The 22,009-nt window shown below is 45.4% G+C and overlaps 1 protein-coding gene across 52 annotated transcripts in view; it reads left to right on the top strand.

Moving 5' to 3' along the window:
• Window positions 1–22,009, top strand: part of Eif4g3 (eukaryotic translation initiation factor 4 gamma, 3) — a 220,817-nt gene that overhangs the window by 159,547 nt on the left and 39,261 nt on the right. For 48 of the 52 annotated variants that reach the window (XR_010066363.1, NM_001401860.1, XM_063287466.1 and 45 more), the window contains 6 exons: window positions 2,656–2,744; window positions 8,047–8,293; window positions 12,226–12,359; window positions 13,343–13,462; window positions 19,091–19,261; window positions 21,404–21,601. Coding sequence is in view for 51 of the 52 variants with exons in the window: in NM_001401860.1 (NP_001388789.1) it covers window positions 2,656–2,744; window positions 8,047–8,293; window positions 12,226–12,359; window positions 13,343–13,462; window positions 19,091–19,261; window positions 21,404–21,601 (959 nt within the window). In the remaining variant the exon portion in view is untranslated. Of the gene's footprint in view, window positions 1–2,655; window positions 2,745–3,569; window positions 3,859–8,046; window positions 8,294–12,225; window positions 12,360–13,342; window positions 13,463–19,090; window positions 19,262–21,403; window positions 21,602–22,009 lie in introns of those variants that run through there. The other 4 variants (XM_063287467.1, XM_063287469.1, XM_039109674.2 and 1 more) reach the window with 3 other exon arrangements.

A 22,009-nucleotide genomic window follows, 5' to 3' on the forward strand; every position in this document is an offset into this window, starting at 1 on the left:
AGTAACAATCAGCAGATACATGGATTTTTTGCTTTTGCCCTTGTTTCTAACCCCAATGGTTATCCCCTAGGTTTTATGAAAATAGTTAACTTTTTTCTTTTCTTTCAGTTTTGTTTTGTTTTGGTCTTTGAGATTTTTACTACAGTATAGGGTTGATGGCCTAGAAATCACTATGGAGACAGGCTGGCCTTACACTCACAGATATCCCTTCAGAATGCTGGGACTAGAGGTGCTGCCCCACTATACTGGGCCAAGACAGTTACTCCTGCAACAGTAGCAGCTGGCTCTAATCAAGCCAAGAGGAGAAATAAACCAAAGCCACCACCAGGCACCCGCGCACAGCACGCCCCCTCTGTCCATAGGTGCCAGGGAGCGGAGAGCACTGTACCGCCTTTGACCTGTTGAGTGTGACGCCATTTTAGAGTCTGAAGTCTGTGTCTGGATGTGAGTTAAACGTGGGAATGTGCCTGTTTTAATTCAGCCTCTGACTTATTCAGAGCCTCCAGAGAAGACAGAGGCTTCTGAGAATCCCTTGATCAATTCCTGTGTTCCCTTGAGTTTTCTGCCTGTATGTCCATGAATGCATCTTCAAGAAAAGAGCTCTGGTGAGGAGAGAGTGGTTTTCCTTTGACCACGTCACAATTTACAGAGGCATAAAATGATTTTGCGCGGCTTGTGTTTGCTGTTTTCTGTTATTGATTACATACACCTGTGGAAGTGTCTCGTATAGGCAGCTGTTGGGGACCTCTTTGCCCCTGGGATTAGGAACGCCGACTCTCTGTTGCCTACTCGGTGATCTCAGAAGATGAGTGGAACAGGGGTTCCACTTTGTCTTGGAAATGTCAGCAATGCCTCTCAGGCTGCTGGTGTAAGTCACTGATGCAGTGCTGCAGAGAATAAATAATCACAGGGCATCAGTTCTCTACAGAGCTGCAGAGGCTCAACCAGGCCACAGCCTGCAACAGTGTTTAACTGTAGAGTCGCCTTCACCCTAGTTCACCCTGTCCTGGACTCAGTCTGTGTCTCCTTCTTCAAACTACTTTTCCATCACAGCTGATTGCTTCTCGCCTCCTTTTTGCCCCCATCCCAGCTCATACAAAATTTACTCCACCCATCAGTCAGGGTAGAAGAGGTCCCATCCTGAGGTGTATCGCTTACAGGGATGTGAGTTCTTTCAGCCACCTCCCGCCTCCATTGAAGAAATGCTTTCCCTCCCGTAGACCAAAGACAGAATAATAGCTGGTTGGCCTAACGTTTTCTTGCCAACTGTGGTCCCTGAAGGGAAAAGGATAAAGGTAAATGATGAGGCATCACATAGCTATGGTGCTTATGGCATTTCTGTGATGGTGAATTCATTCTGAGAGGTTTGAATGCCCCTTTCTTCTCCTGTCCCCTAAAGAGTTTGTGTGCTGACAGAGTCTTCTGCACTGGACTTGCATACTCTGGTTATGTTTCTGTTAAGTGGCCTTCCTTGATCTCCCGCCCATCTATCTGTCCAGACACGGGTCCTATCTGATGGCCCACGGGCTGCCCTCTGTGATGTAGTGTCCCTCTATGTTTCCTGCTTACCCTGTGGCCGTTAAATTATAGATATCCATAGATTTCATTTCCATTTATTGACTAATTCTGGGAGATCTGTAAGTCTGGATGTTTTTAAGTCTTTTATGGCTGAATTTCTGGCTTTAGTCCCTGGCATCACCACTACCACCACCACCACCACCACCACCACCACCACCACCACCACCACCAACAACAACAACAACAACAACAACAACAACAACAACAGTAAAGCCTCTGAGCTCAATCTTCCCCTTAGAATTTTCATCCAATAGAAATATATGGTAAAAATTAACTTGCCTACTGGTACTGATCTTAAATGAAGGTGGGTGTTGGTCATAACCACCTGCCCTAGAAAACCTTACAGAGAGCTTTTAGAATCTGATCCTAAACAGAATCTTCTCTTAGCTAACCTTGTTCTTAAACCTCATAGTTGGCCTCAGCAGGGGATTAAGAAGTGTCCCTTGGTTAAGATCACACAGTTGCCCAGTAGGACCAGACCCAGGGCTAGACTTTGCTCTTTGCCAGTCTGTGTTGTCCTGCTCAGATGTGCTGGGAACTACAGCATTTCCAACCTCAGGCGTCAGGTTTGGAAATGCATGTGCAGATGTGACTCAGTCGTCACAGGAGCTTTAAACTCTGAATTTGGGGACCGACAGTGGTGCCATAAGCCCTGCGTCCCCATGCTCGGGAGGCAGAGGCAGGTGGGTCTCTGAGTTTGAGACCCACCTAGTCTACATAGAGTTAGTTCCAGGCAGGTCAGTACTTCATATTGAGATCTTACTTCAAAAGTCACAAGCCAAACAAAACTTTAGATTCCGGATGTTTAGATGAGGGATGCCGTGTCTCCTTTGAATCCCATGCCAGCCTTGTGCCATACTGGGGTATCCAGGCTGCCGGCGCACAACTGAGTTTGTGTCTAGCACACTTACCTTCCTGGCAGTAGCTGGACTGCTGAGTGTAAGCATTCACATGGCTTTCATTCGGCTCCTGGCCGCAGGTGGATTTCTGTGCTAGCATGCAAAGATGTTTGAGACCTAGTACTCCCCAGCAGGACTGACTGCAGAGGTAACTAACAGGACTGGTCTTGTATTTCAGTGCAAACAGCTACCACTGCGCCAAAGACGTGGAAGAAAACAAAAGAGCGGACCCGAACCCCAGATGAAGTGTTAGAAGCAGAGGCAGAGGTGAGTGACAGCCCTTCCTGAGGCACCTTCCTTAAGATAACAATCTTGGTCTGTCGGGCACAAAATATGTCTATGGGATTTGTTTGTTTGATGTTTGATTTCCCTGAATAACTGATGTCCTCTTTCAGAATTACCTCTTCTAAATAATCAATGTAGAGTTAATGCTCCCTAGTGTGTGTGTGTGTGCGTGTGTGTGTGTGTGTGTGTGTGTGTGTGTGTGTGTGTGTTTATTTTTTGTTTTATCTGTTATGTATATTTCTCTATTAGTGTAGATGTGTGTATCCAGATACATGCCTATACATTGGGTGTGCATAGTCTGGAGGTCAATGTTGTATGACTTCTGTCATTGTCAACCATAATTTTGAGACCATCGTTACTAACCCTTGAGATAAGCTGGTGGACTGGTTGGTGAACTCTAGGGAAATGCCTGGCTCCTTCCTTCCCTGGGGACCTGGAGTCAAGTAGTTCTTTACAGCCTGCATTTAGTCATGCACTTTACCAACTGTCTACACCTAGCCCCTTCAGCTCCCACTTCCCTACGTGTTACTGAAGAGACAGTTCAATGGTTTGACAACATCAAAATGGAGAGACTGTCTTGGGCATGCTCTTCTTATTTAATTGGTAAAGGAAAGGGGTTGTTTACAGGGTGGGCCTGAACTGGGAAGAGAAATTCTCAGCCTCTGTCCACTGAGGTGACTTTTATTTATTTGTGTTTGTGTGCCTGCACTTACACCATGGCTCTGGGGACGCAGCTCACCCCATCAGCCTTTCAAGGTAAACATTATCTATTGAGCCACTTGCTGCCTATGGCAGCTGTTAAATAATTTTCTGATCAGCTAATAAAAGCTTGTTCACACAGCCAACAGTATCCTTTGTTGCTTCCTCTGTCACGTTATTTTTCTTCCATGATGCTCTGTTGATGTCACAGTGAGTTGCCTAGCAACCGCTAAAGAGGTGTGTCAGTGTGACTTCATTGTGCTTCTCAGGGATAAGATTTAGCACTGAGTTTGAGAGGTGCAAGTAGTTGGTGCCTACCTTGAAGCTTGACAGGAAAATGATGTTCCTGCAGAGAATAAGATACTTCCTGGAGGCGGGGGAGTCGCACACAGGCCGGGTATGAGTCCTCCCGAGACTCGGCTGGGTTTGGTTCATTCACTTTAGTTTCCGTTCTGTCCTTTGTGCTCTCACCCCATTCCTAAGAGTTACTGAATACTGACTGGCGGGCCACCCATCATTCCTGTGCCTTTCTTTAGTGTGGAGGTCCCCAGACCTGTTCATTTCCTGTTGGGACAGTTCATTCTTGGTCAGTGGTAACACTCACAGCTCTTCAGGCCTACCTGCCATAGCGCACAGGCTGTGGGTGGGTGAACTGTGCTGTTTTCCACTAGCCTTAAAATGGGCACTAAAATTGGAATTTGTATATAAAAAGACCTTTTGGTTTTTCAATTGTTGCAAGGATAAAAATTATCCTTAACTTGTATAACTTACGAAAGCAGTTGATAAACCAGAACTAGGCTGTGGGCCAGAATTTGTTGTAAACCTGTTTTAGTGTAGTGACACTGAAGTAACCACTTCCTTTCTTACCACACATTGTATAAAACCTGATGTAATGAGGCTAGGGAGGGACTACATGGGTCAGGGAATGGGCTGCTCTTCCACAACACCTACCTGAGGCCCCTAGCACCCATAATGGGTGGTTCGTAACCACTTATAAATTTAGTTCTATAGGATCTGATGGCTTCTTCTGGCCTCTATGGGCACTGCACTCATGAAAATGCCCTCCTGCATGCACGTATGCACACATATACACAAATGATATATTTTTATAATATTTAAAATTCTTTTTTATATAGTCTTAATTCATAATTCATAGTCCTGTGCCTTTCCTACAGTAATGATAATTTGCACAGTTTATTGAATACTAGATACTTTTGCCTTAATTTCAATTATTGGTCCCACCCTTTCTTACTTTATTTTCTCAGCCTTTAAAAATAATGTAATTTGGGCCCATTTCTAGTGGTGTGTTCCTTTAATCCCAACACTCAGAAGGCAGAGGCTGGGCTGGTGCGACTCTGTGTTTGAGCCAGCCTGATCTACAGAGCTAGTTCCAGGACAGCCAGAGCTACACAGAGAATCCCTGTCTTGAAAAACCAGAGAGGGAGGGAGAGAGACGAGAGCGCGTGAGCTCAGTCCTTTCCATCTATAAGTGGACACCTACTTCATTCTGACTTTTCTGTGATTGGTGGGCAGTATTAATAGTAGTGTTGTGAATATTAGTGACATTGTTATAATGGCATTCTTCTTAAATTTTTTATATGATTCTTTTATTTTATGTCCATTGGTGTTCTGCCTCCATGCGTGTCTGTGAGGGTGCTAGAACCTGTACAACTGAAGTTGCAGACATCTGTGAGCCACCCTGAGGGTGCTGGGAATTGAATCTGGTCCTCTGGAGGAGCAGCCCAAGTTGTTCATTGCTGACTCATCTGCCCTGCAGATGGCCTTAATAAAGGTGGTTCCTCCCTTCTACCCCACCCTCCACCCACTAGAACTCACTCTGTAAACCAGGTTGGCCTCGAACTCATAGAGATCTTCTTGCCTTTGCCTAAGTAGTAGGATTAAGAGGGTGCACCACCTCTGCCCAGCCCATAGTGTTATTCTTTTGTCTGGTTTATTTTTTTTTCTCCCCATTTCTTAGAGAAGGCTTCACTTTGTAATCCTGGCTGCCCTAGAATTCTCCGTGTAGACTTTGTATGGCTTTGAGTGCACAGAGATCGGATTAAAGCTGTGTCACTTCAGCCCTGCTCCATCAGATTTTGGAATAAACAGTTAACACTGTTCATTGACTTGGTGAACTCACTTTGTTGAGTTTCTATTGGGTCGAGCCCTGTGGCATTCTGTGTCTCTCCTCAGTGATTGTGCAGCTGCATTGTGGCTACTCTTCCCCACAGGCCGCCTTGTGTTTCTTTTTTGGTTGCAGTCGAATTTCTAAGTGTCACCTTTCCTTTCCTTCCCTGTTGTTTCCCTGATTCTGGTTTTAGGAAATGGCTTTTACTGACACATTTTGCAAGTTCTGAAGTGAGAATTTGAAGAACTGTGATGTGTTTAGCTCTCTGGTGTTGCAGGGGCTTTTGCTTTTCTGGGTGTCCTTAGTCCTGCCTGCTGAACTCTGTGGCCATGGAGATTGAAGTCTAGAACAACTCTCCTCCATCATCCGCACTGAACAGAACACCAAACCTCCATCCTTGTCAGTTTACCAGAGCATCCTGGAGTGCTGGGTGCAGGAGACTGAGGCCTGCCCTCGTCAGCTGTACCCAGTCTTCTTTTTTCCAAAGTTGAAAGTGGCCTACTTCGCTTTAATATCTATATATAGTTCTTGGCTATTTTCTTGGAATTTGATGTCTGCACTTGAAGGATTATGTTGCTTGCTTTTTTTTTTTTTTAATTTGAGAGCCTGTCTCATGTATCTCAGGCTAGTCCTCAAGTAGCTATGCGTGGTTATCTGCTACTGATTTTAGGAAATTTGCTATGTAGCCTAGGATAACCTTGAAGTGTGTGTGTGTGTGTGTGTGTGCGCGCGCGCGCGCGCGCTTTGTATGCACATACGAAGCTATCCTGTAGGATGTGGTTCTTTTTTCTTCTACCTTGTCGTCGAGGGATCAAAGTCCAATCAGGTTTTGCAGTAGGCACCTGTGCTTCCTGAACTCCTCCCTGTCTGCTGTGTCAGCTTTTTCTCTGCTGCCAAGGATCCGAGCACTGGCCCTTAAGCTTGTATAGAAGCAGTTTCCCTGTGACCCATCTGTCTAGCTCAGACTTGAACTTCTACCCTTCTGCTCCCTCCTCCTCCCTAGTGCTGGAATTACTGGCATGAGTGATGGTTTTTTATTAGTAGTATTATTAAATATTAGGGTTTTTTCCATCTTCCTTTGATATGGGGCTTGGGATTGAACTCAAAGCTTCACAAGGTCTGCTATGTCGTCAAAGCATGCTTTGAACAAGTTCTTCCAACTGTTAGCCCTATAGCGGTTAACTTTTTTTCTTTTTTGATAGCTTGTGTATGTGTTTGTGTGTGTGCTAGCTTGGGTATGTGTGTTTGTGTGTGTGCTAGCTTATGTATGTGTGTTTGTGTGTACGCATATGCACACACTAGGGTCATATAGATGTAGGTGTTTTGGATCATCTGTATCTACTCATAAGACTTTAAATTTTGTGTCTTTCCTTGTTATCTTATGTATTGTAGGAACACATTACTAGTATTTTTCCATACTTACATCTTAAAGAAGACATGTTTGAGATTAACAAAATTGTGTCACAATCTTGTAAGGTAAAGAGTCGCATGTACAGGACAGGCTTTGGCCCAAGGCTGTGTATAGCAGTGTTCCATTACAGCAGCACACAGGCTCATCTGCTCTGAACATGCTCAGGTCCCATCGGTGTCTTCCGGGGGCTGGTTGGGTAGACTTCTCTTCAGAGTGCCCCCTTCACCAGACACACTTCATTCACAGAGAACCCAGATGCACACGGAGGCATTTGATGTGTTTAGTTCCACTCGTTGGTGCCAACACCAAGACTTTTGATTGAAATAAGCTAAGAGGTGAATTCGTGTTTCTTGGCCTATAAACTAGACTCCCTCAAGAGACAGTGGTGTGAGTAGTTTTCTGTAAATGATGTGTGTGTGTTCTCCATACAAGGTCATGGGTTCAGACAAGTTAATAGATTGTTAACTAACCTGGGCCTCCTTGTAAAGTAGAATGTCATGATTATCATCCTAAGACTTTTAATTTTTTAATTCCCCAAAATGGTTTCAAAGCTAGAGGCCTGCAGGAGTCTCTGACCTCTAGTGTCTCTCGCTCTATGACCAGCCGTGGCAAGAAGAGCAGGATTGCTTGGGTTTCTGAGCAGACTACTCCTTGGCCATCTTCTTTCAAGAAATAGCAGTTCTTAACTGAGTGTGGAGTTCATGCCTTTAGTCCTAATGAATAGAGGCAGATGGAGCCTTGAGTTCCAGCCTGGTCTACACGGTGGGCAGCCGACACTACACACAAAGAAACTCTGAAAGACGGGGCAGTTCTTTCAGGCTAACCTTGGCTGCATTGAGATTCCAGAAGTCACAGGTGAGCGAATTTCAGTAACTGGCTGAACTGCCTGTGCCATGTGGCAGGCAGGAAGGTGATTTCAAACTTGCTCTCGTGCCCTGTGCTGAGTGCAGACACTGTCCTCCTGAGCGGTGTGCTTTCCTGTGTCTGTTGTGTACACTGTACAGGTTTACATTGTGGTGTGAATCCCATCTTTACTTGTCCTCTAGCCTAAAGCAGAAGAAGAGCTTTCAGTTGACAGTGTCCTTGAACCTGAGCAAGAGAAGATGAGCCAAGGGTTTCAGTTTGAGAGAGACCCCTCTACCCTGAAAAGAGCGAAAGCTGAGGAAGAAAACGGAGAAGAAGCAGAGCCTGTGCGCAATGGTGCTGAGAGTGCTTCCGAGGGGGAAGGAGGAGACGCTAATTCAGGCTCTACCGATAGCTCTGGAGATGGGGTCACATTCCCATTTAAAGCAGGTAAGCTGTCCCCAACTTCCTGTGTCCCTTCTCTGTTCCTGTGTGGTCTTAACGAAATGTCTCCACATCCTGATGGCAGGAGCTTGTCATAAAGTAAGGGTTAAGGGCAGATAGGTTAACCCAGGGTGGATTTAACTACTAGTAAAGAGATGGAGTCCTCTCCAAGCCCTCACTGCCCCAGCACAACAGCCAATGGGAATCTGCAAAACATGGGACTCCGCAGAGCACGGGACTCCGCAGAGCGTGTCATTAGAGCTCAGTGAGACAAGTCTGTCGTCTTCACATTCGTCTCCAGTGGTGTTGGAGTTGCAACCAGCACCCTGAAGACGGGCCTCCTCCCTGGACTTAGGAGTCTCCTCTCCCCATGACTGAGCAGTGTCCAGACTAGCAGGTAGACTGGATGCACCATGATCATAGCAAGGAGTTGTGCAAAATTAGTGAGACCAGAGGCTCTCACATTTAGGAGAACATGGATGTATTCACACCCTGTCCTGTAAGGACAGAGTTCTGTCTGCAGCGCTTGAGAAACCAAATCACTGTCTTCTGGTTCTGCAAGACATGATTGCTGTGGACCGTCATGGAGGGACGTGCTGTCAGCAGGTCCAGCTGGGACTCCTTGGATGTGAACTTTGGGCTCAGTGAAAGTTTTTTCTGTACCAGAAGAAAATAAAGTTCATAAAGCAGCCTTGAATGTAAAAGTGCTAGGCTGGAAATAGACCAGGCCAGGGTGTTTCAAATGTCGCTTTTCATCTCCTTCACAGGCTGTGAAATTAGAGCATTAAGCAGTAGTGTCTTAAGAAGAGTAATGAAACAGCGTTGCTGCTGTCTCCTGTAGGAGAGTGGTGTTCCTGAGAGTCTCCATCAGTCCTGCTTTTGTCCTGTGGTCCTTATTCCTTCTGTGATGGATTAAGTCATTGTCTCACTGTGTTCCAACCGCTTGAGGGATCGATTATAGGCAATTTCATAAATGTATGCAGTTTACCTTCTGTTACTGCCTGCATCTTTCTGGACATTTTATAGTTAAATAATATTGGGAAATCCCTAACATACACTTCCCATGTTGAATTGCTTTTTTTAAAAAAAAATTTTGGTTTAATTTTAAATACTAGGACACTTTTTCTACTGAGCTATGTTACAGCCCTGTTTTACTTTTCAGCACAACTCACTTTGTATCCCAGGCTGACCTGAACTTGCAGTCCTTGTGCCTCCGCCCCCAGAAGACCTGGGCTTGCACGTGTGTGCTGCCAGGCCTGGCCGTCATGGACAGCACCACTACTCCCAGTTGATGTGCTTGTTTACATCCTAACGCTGCATTCTTACCACACATCGAATTTAGCAGCTATTAAGCAGAACAGTTTTGTATAAAAGCCTCTTTTTTAAACTCTAGGAGCAATGTCTCCCACCAGATCCCTAAACACTGATGGTGACCACCAGCCTTTTCTTCATAATTCAGCCAACAGTGCTGTCCTTGCTGAGTTACAGGGTCCAGCTCTCTGACGACCCTCTGATTTCCTTTAACCTTGTAATCCTTGTATAGCAGTAAGGTTCGGAAAGGGATGGTTTAAATCCTAAACCTCAATAAGTTATCTACTTTCTAATAATAGAGTTACGTAAGACAGGCTTGGTTTGAAAATGTCTTCATAACATTAAGAGAGTCTTTTATGGTAGGAACCCAAAGAACACAAAGTCCTGCTCCTGGGACATGATCTGGGGCTCTCCCCTTAAAAGCATATACTAACTACCGTAGACTAGAGTTTAGTTCCCAGCCTCAACCTCAGACAGCTTACAAGTGCCTACAACTCTAGCTCCAGGGATCCATGCCGCCCGGGCCTCTGCATATGCACAGACCCACATATTTAACGTTTTTAAGCAGAGGAAGCTGGAGAAAGAGCTCAGCAGTTAAGAGCACTGGCTGCTCTTCCAGAGGCACTGAGTTCAATTCCCAGCAACCACATGGTGGCTCACAACCATCTGAAATGGGATCTGATGCCCTCCTGTGGTGTCTGAAGACAGCTACAGTGTACTCATATGCATAAATTTAAATAAATAATTTTTTTAAGTTTTTAAAAGCTGGAATTTTTTTTAAACGAAAGTGAAGTTAAATGGTTGATACAACACAGACAGTCAAGACAAATTCCTGTGGCAAAATATTAATTGCAAATTTGTAATAAATCGGGAGCTGAGGCATCCCTGATAGTTCACGTTGTCATCCTAGCACTCTGAAGTCATCCTAGGACTCTGAGCTCCGCAGTGAAACCCTGCTTCTAAAACGTAAGACCATGGGTCAGGCTTTCTCACTGGAACCCAACTCAGTTTCTTCAAATTAAATTGAAAACAAAGATGAAAATCCTCACTCTAGCTGATTAGGCTTTCATTGTCTGAGGTAAACTATTCTTTAAAGTAGCGGTGCCATGTGAACAGCCATGTAGCTGACCATGTTTCACAGGAAGCTAAAGTCTTGTCCATTTCCTTATTTCTGCAGCCTTCCTCCTTGACGGTCCTTGTATGTCCTTAAGAGCCTGGATGGCTGGGCGGTGATGAAACCTGCCTTTACTCTCAGCGCTAGGGAGGCAGAGGCAAGAGGATCTCTGTAAGCTCAAGGCCAGCCTTGTTTACAGAGCTCCTTCCAGGACAGCCAAAGCCACACAGGGAAACCCTGTCTTGAAAAACATCAACAAAGGCGAGCCTGGCCACAAGAGTGTGGAGCAGTGCCTGGGCCGTCCTTCCAGGTGTTGTCATATGTGGATGTTTGCAATCTTCACTCTTCATCAGCTGTCAGGGTGCCTGTGCTAACTTTGATGGGGCCTGAGGGCTGCCCAGCCTTAGGGGATCAGCTGAGGTTGGACACAGCATTGAATGCAGGCCAAAGACTGATGATCTCTGGCCTTGTAGCTTTCTCAACTCTATTGGATGCTGTTAGCCTCTGGAGATGTGACACTCTCCTGCTTATTCTGTGGCTGAAATCCACTGGCTGTGGAGATTGACACATGCTGTATAGCAGCCAGCTTGACAAGAGCCCTATTGCAGACCAGGCTAGTCACGGCATGAAGTGGAAAATGGCTGTATCGCTGCATTTGGATGGGTGCGTGGAGCAATGGACTGATGGATGGATGCATGGATGGATGGATGGATGGATGGATGGATGCATGGATGGATGGATGGATGCATGGATGGATGCATGGATGGATAGCTCAGATAACCCCAAGCCAAAGCATCACTTTTATTTCTTTTCTCTAGCCTTTTTGTAGATAAAAGTTCTTAGAAAATTACCTCATGGATAAAATGTTAAAATGGGAGTTAGGAAAGGACATTGATATTAAGTTCAAAGCAGTGTTTCATTCTATATGCTCAGGACAAGTTCAAAGCCACAGCTGCCTTATCATAGTGCACAACTGTGGCTTCATCCTTGGACCTCATGCTTTTCCCAGAGCACAAACTTCATGTTTTTCTGTGAACACAAAGTTGTCCCAAGGCTTTACCGCCTCTTAGTATAATGTGAAAGTTCACTGTGATTCTTAATGTGCAGCCATTGCTTGCTGTTATGAGTAGTGGGCAGTTCTGTTCTTGACTCTACCTTTCTTACATCTGCATTAATTCATGAAAGTTCATATTTATGTTGATCTGCAGGAAATCTGCTCTATAGGGTAGGATAATGCCCAGGGGTTATTATGTTAATTTCATAGTGACAGGAAAGGCGTATCAGCTGCTAGAAGCAATCCTGAGATAAAGTCTCTTTGGGACCTTGCCTCATAGAGCTCACCCACTGCAGCCATGCAAAAACAGTGGGCCACCTCCAGGAATGCCACCTGCTAGCCTAGCCTAGCCTAGATGGCTTCTGACACTTTGAGTTTGTTTGCTTGTTTCCTTGAGGAGGTAAGGTAAATATTGAAACAGGTTTGGGCAAATTGTTTCTGCTTATGCTCTTCTTTTAGAGTCCTGGAAACCTGCAGATACAGAAGGCAAGAAGCAATATGACCGGGAGTTCCTATTGGACATCCAGTTTATGCCTGCCTGTATCCAAAAACCAGAAGGCCTACCTCCCATCAGCGATGTGGTTCTTGACAAGGTAAGCCATGTGATCTGAGTGTTGAGGGCAGACAGGTGCAATGGGAACAGCTCTTAGAACTGTTAGATCACAGGCATTAAAATAAAATATGTAATGCTTGAGAGCCACCTGTTCCCAGAATACTGTTGTCTATTTTAGGTTATTGGAAGTTGTTTCTTTTAGTCTTTATTTCATTATGTATATGAGTGTTTTGCTTGCATGTATGCACGAAGTGCCCAAGGAGATCAGAAGTGGGTGTCACATCTCCTAGAACTGGAGTTGAAGATAGTTGAGCCACCATGTTGATGCCAGGAACTGAAATCCCTGGTGCCCTGTAAAAAAAAAAAAATAGGTTCTCTTTACTGCTGAGCCTTCTCTACCCTGGGACGCTCAAACCGAAAGCAGGAGGGATTTAGAAGATGAAACTTAGGGAAGTCCCCAGTCCTTCGTGTAGACTTAAACCTTCTCTTCTGAGTGTTTGATGTGTGTTTATTACTTATGTGTATGGATATTTACCAGCACAAATGCTTACGTATCACATATGTGCCTAGTGTCCATAGAGGCAAGAAGTGGGTGTCAGACCCCTAGGACTGGAGTTACATAGATGGTGAGTTGCTGTGTAGGTGCTGGGAACTCAAGTCCTCTGCAAAAGCAGCGAGTACTCTTAACCACTGAACCATCCCTCCGTCCCCTGCTTCCTGCCTCTTTACAACTGGTTTATATGGTGTACCTAACGTAAGAGTTAGTGCAGTTTGGGCTTGTTAATCATACAGTGCGTAGAGGCACGGGCTGTGGTGGTGGTTAAAGCGCTTCCCCACAGGCTGCCCCCTCATTCTTGAATGACGTCCACTTGCATCCCAGCAGCTCAGACCGAGTTTTCCGAAGGAAAATCAGAGCTTACCTCGCCCGTCAGCTCACAGCATCAGTGAAGTCTCAGTTAACTCTGTGGCACTGAATGCACTGGCACACATGTGCTTCAAGCTCTTCTGTGCTTCTTCATGCAGATCAACCAGCCCAGATTGCCAATGCGGACCCTGGATCCTCGAATTTTGCCTCGAGGACCTGATTTCACCCCAGCCTTTGCAGATTTTGGAAGACAGACGCCTGGTGGAAGAGGCGTGCCTGTAAGTGCCAGTTCCCTACCACAACCCAGTCAGTTAGGACTGTGGTAGACACCGTGTCTAAGCACAGGGAGCAGCTTCTAAATTCTGAGTCCTGTGATCAAGAAGTGGAAGAGGCAAAGACTGCCCTCCATGATAATCCCCACATGAGTATTAAAGCAAGTGCGAGGTGCCCTGCGCTTTTACTGCAGTGACTCGGGCTGGTCTTTGCTTGTCTCGTCTCTGTAGTGTTGACTGGCACCTTCTTCTGCTATAGAACCAGCCTTGGTAGGACTCTAGGATGTCACGGTGTCCTAGAGATCCTAGTGGCTCTCTTAATCCTCTCTTTGTTTCTGCAGATTTACAAAGTGCAGAGCGGGCATGGGTTGCCAATCCTGGAACTAAGCACAGCCCCAGGCTGCAGTCCATTGGTGGTGTCTCTCTCCCCTGAGTTGCTTACCTGTAGGGACGCGCTGCATCCTTTTAAAGACAAGTTTGTGGTGATAAAAGTTTTGTTTTGCTCTTGTTTACTATGGGCCATGAAGTTGCAATTTAGGCACATAGCATCTCCAGAAGTGTAGTGTTAGTAACCTGCAGGTTGTCATACACACAGAAGTGGCATCACCAGTATCTGCACTGGGCACCACACTGTACCAGACTGCCTTGCAGATCAGAGGAAGCTGCGCACTATTGGTTATTCTCCACATGGGGTGTCTGCGCTGTCCGAATTGCTTGATGTGGTTCCTAAGTCATTCAGGGAAAGTACAAAGCGAGGGGCCGCATTGCAGTGTGCTTCTCAGTCTTTATTACCGGCTTGTCGTTCTCTATTTTCCAGTAGTTGATGCAAAGGAAGCCCTATGAGTTGAGAACAAGCTGTATCTCTTGTAAAATAGTGAAAATAGAAATGAAATTTTGGAGTGACACTTTGAGAAGATGGAGAAGTGGCTTAGTAAAGTCTTCCTCACAAAGCCTCAGGACTTGAGTCAGTCCCCAGAATGGACCTCATGGGAAAGGCCAGGTGTATAGGTGATAGTGCTCACCTGTAACCCCAGCACCTCATTTTCAGTGTGTCCTAATCGCTGCACAGGATTCCATGTGTGGCTGTAGGTGTGGGTGTTCAAATTCATGTTTATAAATGGTGTGTGTGTGTGTGTGTGTGTGTGTGTGTGTGTGTGTGTAAGTCATTCACTCTGTAGGACTGTTTGATGGTAACACCACAAAGTACTATGTTTTTTATAAGAATACTTTTAAAGTTATCATTTATAGTGTCAATGCAAATTAAAGCTCTCACCTTTATGTAAGAGTTTATTCTAGAACTGGAGAGATGGCTCAGAGGTCAGAACATTGGCTGCTCTTCAGGAGTTCAATTCAAAGCAACTACATGGTGGCTCATAGTCATCTGTAATGAGATCTGGCTCCCTCTTCTGGCACACATAAATAAATGTATTCTAGAGCTAAATGATCAGGGCTCAAGACCATGGATTTGGCTTTCTTCAAATGTCCCACTCTAACTTGGTGGCACTTCTGTGACTTTTTTAGTAAAAGAACAAAAGAATGTCACTTTTTCAGATACACTGATGGAAATTTTAGGTAAGGGGTTGTAGCCAGACAGGAATCTTGGCTTCTGGTCTCACAGGCTGATTATACTCCAGTCCCTGGATTATTAGAACATAGGACTTGTTAGTACATCCCAACAGAATCCCCTGATGATCACAAGGAAGTTAGATCCAGCACAGGGGTGGTCAGTGAGTGGTTTATTAAGGGTGCTGAAGCTAGCCTGGACAGGTGGTCTTCGAGCCTGCAACCTTCAGCTTTCCTCCTTCACGGCTCCGTCAGTTTGCCTTGTCTAACCTTTACCATGGGGTGACTTTTTCTTCTGGGAACTTGAAGTGGGTGAGGAGATGTGTCTGAATTGGTCTCACTTGCTGGTTATAATCTCGAGGCTTGCTCATTGGTTGTTTGCAGTAGTTTCTGTAAATGACTCTCTTCAAGTGTGCACTGTGTGAGTCTTCTTTATCTGGGGTGGGCATATGGACATACTGTGCACATGTGCACATGCCTGTGGGCAGACCAAGATCCGTATCTCGTGTCCCCTCGGTCACAATTGACCTTAGTTTTTAAGGCAGGCTCTCCTGTGGAACGTGGGACGTGCTGTTTCAGGTACATCTGCTGGCGGCAAGCTTTCAGGATGGTGTGTCTGCCCCCACCCAGCATCGCTGAGACTGCAGATGTGCACTGTCACCCTGTGTCACCTGTCTTACATGGATGTGGGAGGTGTGGCGTCTCCATGTTAGCCCCTGTTCAGTCTGGCCAGGCCTTCATTCCATATCTTGTCCATTAGTTTGATGCTTTCCTTTTTCCTAAGTGCATTGTTCTGGTGTTTTTATATGCAAGTGTGGGTTAAATTGTTTGCTTGAGTTATTTCCATCCCTGAAAAGGGTACTTATCCCTACAAGCTGCCTCAGGAATAGCCTTGATCATACAATCCAGTGTTTGGCTAACTGGACATCTTACCAGAGCTGTTTGGGCCAGATCCTGTGTAGAAGGTCCGTCTCTAAGTAAGTGTCCTCAGTCTGCTTCAGCAGCTGTCCCTGGGGAAATCTCCCTGCCTCTCAGTTAAACCATGTCCCCTACCTTCTCTGGCCTGCTTTTTTTGTTTGTTTGTTTTTTTAATGTTTGCTAAAACATTTGGGATCCTGCCATCTGTTCTGTGTCCTTTCTTGATACATTTGACAGTATTAACGAGGATTTGAACTTTTATCCTGAAACCCAGTGGCACCCATTTCTAGTCCTTGATTGATGGTGTAAAGGATGACTTGGAACATTTAGGCGGAAATGCTTTTAAACTTTCTACCTAGGTTAGGACTGTATCTGACCTAGACACACAGTTTTTATGGTATTTTAGTCAATATTCCCCCCGCCCCCAGAGTTCTCTATGCATTTAAAAGTGCAAACTACTGTAGTTTGTGTCTTTTGAAGACTTTTTTTTACTGTTAAAAACCCTCTTAAAAATAATGCCAATATTTACAGCATTTGAATGATTTATCAGAAGAAAACCCAATTATCGTGTGTAACAAGGCCGAGAATTGAAAGCACAGCGTCCAGGCCATGGTTGACCTTGAGCAGAGTGCTAGGTGTGAGGGTGCTCCAGGCCAGGAGAGCCTAAACTGCAGGAAATCCTGCCTGTGTCCCAAAGAAGGATACGCACCTTCAGTTCCAGTGGAGATAGGCAGATTTCTGTGAGAACAGGGCCAGCCAGGGCTACCTGAACAGTGAGATTGTTTCAAAGCGGGGAAGAGAGAGTAAACTTCAAAAACCAGAAAAGGAGACTGACAAAGCATTTAAGGTGGCAGGCATTAGTCCTACATACAAAATAATAGCTTTACATTTTTATTTTTAAGATTTAAAAAACAAGGGGTTGGGGATTTAGCTCAGTGGTAGAGCGCTTGCCTAGGAAGCACAAGGCCCTGGGTTCAGTCCCCAGCTCCGAAAAAAAGAACCAAAAAAAAAACAAAACAAAAAAAAAAAAAAAAACAAAACATACATATGAATTCGTACATGTTTATGCAGTAACTGCAGAGGCCAGAAGAGGGCATTGGACCCCATGGAACTGCAGGTACTGGGTCTTACATAGGTGCTGTGCACTGAACTCCATTTCTTGGCAAAAACAATGGGTACTTTTTTTTTTTTTTAAGATTTATTCATTTGTTTTATGTTGGTCAGTACTCTATCTTCATGTACACCTGCATACCAGAACAGGGCATCAGACCCCAGGAGAGATGGTTGTGGTTGCTGGGAACTGAACTCAAGACTTTTGGAAGAGGAGACAGTGCTCTTAACTGCTGAGCTCTCTTTCCAGCCCTTTAACATTGTATTTATGTGGGTGTACACGAGTCCAGTGCCAAGGAGGCATCAGGTCTCTTGGTTTGGAATTGCAAGCAGCAGTTGAGCTGCCCAGTGAGGGTGCCAGGAACCACACTTGGGTCCTTTGGAAAACCACCATCACCACCCACACACCCCCTTTTTTTTGGGGGGGGGGGCAGGGCTCCATGTAGCCCTGTTTCCTGGAAACTGCCATGTAGACCAGGCTGGCCTCAAACTCAGAGATCCACTTGCTTTCCCTTCCAAGTGCTGGAATTACAGGTATATACCACTATGCCTGGCCACCCAGAAACAAGCATTCCTACCTTCTGAGCTGTGTCACCAGTACTGTGCAACTAGTCTTGCTATAACAATATTTAATTTGATGACCATTGGTGTCATCAATGTATATTGATATTATTACATGTAGGGGAAGGAAGAAATAGACTTTTTTCCAGACAATAATTAGTTCCTCTTGGGTTGATGAAATCAGGAATCACAATGCTCAGCTTTAAGAGTTGGTGCCTGTTGGGCTGGAGAGATGGCTCAGCAGTTAAGAGCACTGACTGCTCTTTCAGAGGTCCTGAGTTCGATTCCCAGCAACCACATGGGGGCTCACAACCATCTGTAATGGGATCTGGTGCCCTCTTCTGGTGTGTCTGAAGACAGCTACAGTGTACTTACATATAATAAATAAATAAATAAATCTTTTAAAAAAAAGAGCTGGTGCCTGTTACACAGAATTTAGTAATAAAGTTGTATTTAAATTCTACCTGTAAAGTTTACAAATACAGCTTTTATTTCAGTGCCTTTAATGAGTTAGAATTTATTAATAGTTCGCTGACTTTTTTGGGGTTTTTTTGTTTGTTTGTTTTTAAAGATTTATTTATTCATTTATTATATATAAGTACACTGTAGCTGTCTTCAGGTACACCAGAAGAGGGCATCGGATCCCATTACAGATGGTTGTGAGCCACCATGTGGTTGCTGGGAATTGAGCTCAGGACCTCTGGAAGAGCAGTCAGTGCTCTTAACCGCTGAGCCATCTCTCCAGCCCCAGTTCACTGATTTTTGACAAAGGATCTCACCCTTAGCTCAGGCTGTCCTAGAACTCAGTGTAGCCCAGGCTGACATTTCTGTCTTCTGTCCCACATGCTGGGATGACAGTTGTGTGAGTGTGCATTACCACAACTAGTACAAATAGTTTGTTTCTTTCCTTTTCTTTTACAAATAGTGTTTGAAACAGCTTTGTCACTGGTGATGTCTCCGTGAATGTTTGTGGCGCAGGAAATAACTAGTCCTGGTGCAGGCATCAAGGCCTGTGTGGTGTAACTTTCATTGAGCAACAGGCTTCCTGGGTTGGAGTGGTAGCTTATCAGAAACCATTTTTTTTTTTAAGATTTATTTATTTAATGTATAATGTAGCTGTTTCAGACACAATAGAAGAGGGCATCAGATCCCATTACAGATGGTTGTGAGCCACCATGTGGTTGCTGGGATTTGAACTCAGGACCTCTGGAAGAGCAGGTACTGCTCTTAACCTCTGAGCCACCTCTCCAGCCCCAGACACCATTTTTTGATCCTTGTGGACCTTAGAGGTAGAGCTGTTGTTATGATGGTGTCCTGAGGCGTTTTCTCCCTCCTGACTCCTGAGGAAGATTATTTCTAACTTGGACACCTCATACCTGGTCTTTTCATCTAGAAGTGTTTGCTGTCAACGTGAGGCCTGAGCAGCCCCACAGAAGCGGGCTGCTGTGAGTTCTCTGAATGCTTGTAATGTTCTTGTCCTAGTTGTTGAGTGTTGGACCTCGGAGGTCTCAACCTGGCCAGAGAAGGGAGCCCAGGAAGATAATTACTGTCTCCGTAAAAGAAGACGTGCACTTGAGAAAGGCAGAGAATGCCTGGAAGCCCAGCCAGAAGCGGGACAGCCATGCCGATGACCCCGAAAGCATTAAAACGCAGGTGAGGAGCCTGTGCCCATGCCTTGGGCAGGAGCCTACTGCTAGCTTTAGCCTTCCTTTGTAAGCTCTTCCACATTATCTGTGTTTGGGAAGGTTAACGGTGTTTGTTAGCCACTGTACCTGGCTTTTTTTGTCCTTTTTTTCCCCTAATATCATTGTACTGAGGCCTACATGATTATTAAAAATAATCTCATCTGTGTTGGTGGCCCTACAATGTCATTCCAGTAACAGCTGTGTAGACCAGGCTAGCCTGGAACTCAACCTTGTCCTTTACCACTAGGGTGCCACTTTCATTATTCCTCTTCTGCAGAGCCGCCACACTTTGTTTCCATTGTGTTGGTGACCAGCCTGTCACCCAAGGACCAAGCTTTCTGCTTGCTTGTATCTCTGTGCACTGAATGCACGCCTTGTGCTGCCAGAGGCTAGAAAGGGAGGGTCATCAGATCCCCTGAAAGTGGAGAAAGAAATAAGACAGTCATGAGCTGCCCGTGGATGCTGGAAAATGAACCTGTTTGGGGTGTTTAGTTTTGTCTTTACATCTATAGTATGGAACTGACTCCTGGATTTTTTTTCTTCTTTTTCTTTCTTTTTTACTAAAAGATAACATAGAAATCCTGTACGGTTTAGAATTTCAATTAAACTGTAGATGACTTTGGCAAAAACTCACATTACAGCAACAGTGAGCCTCCCAGCAGGTGGATGAGGTCATCACCTCCCTCTGCTCGGGTCTTGTCTCCCTCTTCCTGCAGGGCTCAGTCGTTCTTAGAAAGCTCCTGTGGCTGTCTTGTTAGGTGTTTAACTGAGTACTAGGTGGGTCAGTGCTGCTAACGATGGTCCCGTCTCGTTTCTGGTGGAAGTAGAGCTGACAGCTGTGGTTCCTGCAGATTCCTCACAGCTGCTGCAGCAGCTGCTTAGACTTGTAGCCCTGCTGGGACGTCACCAGTTCCAGGGGATCGGAAGCAAGACAGTGTCTCAAATACAGGGAGGGAGGGAGGGAGAGGGAAGGCCGACTGCCTTTGCAGCTTGCTGTTACCCTGAGGTCACTGGGCTCCTTGCTGACCAGGAGCTCCTTTTTGTAGACTCCTTGCAGTCAGGCCCTGTGGGCAGGCAGCTGTCGCCCTTGGAGGACTGGGCTGGTCGCTCCCTCTCCGGTGTTGGTCTGTGTTTCCTTCTTACACGGAGGCCCTTTCACAGGACACTGAACAGCAGTGGTAAAAGTAACATAGACATGCTAGCTGCTCATCCTGGTCCACTGTGTCTAAACAACATTCTTCTTACTAGCTCTAATTCAACTCTCTGGGACAGGGCCTCTCCCAGAACTCCCTCTACAGACCATGCTGGCCTCGAGCTCAAAGAGGTGGCCTGCCTCTGCCTCCTGAGTGCTGGGATTAAAAGTCCTACACCACTGCCACCTCCACCTGGCTCTGTCTAGCTCTAAGCTGCTTATTCAAAACAAGCAAAAGCCTAGTTTGACTTTTACTTTTAGTGACTACCCACTAGTCACATGGCGGGATTGGAAGGGTGCCTGTGATTCCAGCTCCTAGGATCTGGCCTAATGATTCAAGGACAGCCTAGGATATACGAGACGCTGTCTTAATTTTTTTTTTTAATTAAAATCTTTTTACTTAGCCCTAATTAGGAACAAACTTTTAAAAATGACAGTCATTCAAAGGTTGCACCAACCATTTTAAAGCTTTAGATGCACCTTGTCATGGTCTGAGAAATGACCAGGAGTCAGGGGACTGTTTCGAAGTTGAACCTGTTGTATGTGATACTAGAAAACCCACCGCCACTCCCCTGAGTTCCTAGTTCCACAGGAGAAAAGTGGAAGAGGAAACCAAACCACATGCAATTTTCCTGACCAACCTTTGTGTGACTGAAGTCCTCCCTCCCTACAATGCTCCACAGTCCAGAGCAGTGTGGGAGTCCCTCGGTGTTAAGTGGGCTCAGTTCATTAAGACTGGCTAACGCGGGGTTGGGGATTTAGCTCAGTGGTAGAGCGCTTGCCTAGGAAGCGCAAGGCCCTGGGTTCGGTCCCCAGCTCCGAAAAAAAAAGAACCAAAAAAAAAAAAAAAAAAAAAAAGACTGGCTAGCGCTGTTTATTCATTAAGGCTGCTAACGCTGTTTGCTCTGCTCCTCTTAGGAACTTTTCAGAAAAGTTCGAAGTATCCTAAATAAACTGACACCACAGATGTTCAACCAGCTGATGAAGCAAGTGTCGGCACTTACCGTGGACACAGAGGAGCGGCTAAAGGGGGTCATCGACCTGGTCTTTGAGAAGGCTATCGATGAGCCCAGCTTCTCTGTGGCGTACGCAAACATGTGTCGGTGCCTAGTAACGGTAAGAAGAGAGGAAGCAGTAAACCGAGAGTCGCCAAGAGGTATACTCTCCCCTCGGTGTAGTCTTCCCACAGTGTCATTGCAGGGCAAAGGGGAGAATATATTGCTAGCCCTGCTGTATTATATTGTCACTGAAAGAAAAGAATTTTGCAAAAATAATGTCTGTCCCCACCTCTGGGGAGTATATGGAGACTTGCTTGAAATGGGCACAGGCATATGGTCTCCTCCCATCCTCCTCCTCTCTGAGTGAGGTTTATGCTAGTAATATGGAATTATATCGCAGGCAACAATTTTATTCTGGAGTATCATAGAACTAGAGCATGTGCTAACTTTAACATAAACTAAATCTAAAATTAAATTAACTTCTAATTTCTACTCTCTGAAACTGAAAAGATAGTTGTCTTGTCAT

Source organism: Rattus norvegicus, chromosome 5 (assembly GCF_036323735.1).
Source record: "Rattus norvegicus strain BN/NHsdMcwi chromosome 5, GRCr8, whole genome shotgun sequence".
NCBI classification, from domain to species: Eukaryota; Metazoa; Chordata; class Mammalia; order Rodentia; family Muridae; genus Rattus; species Rattus norvegicus.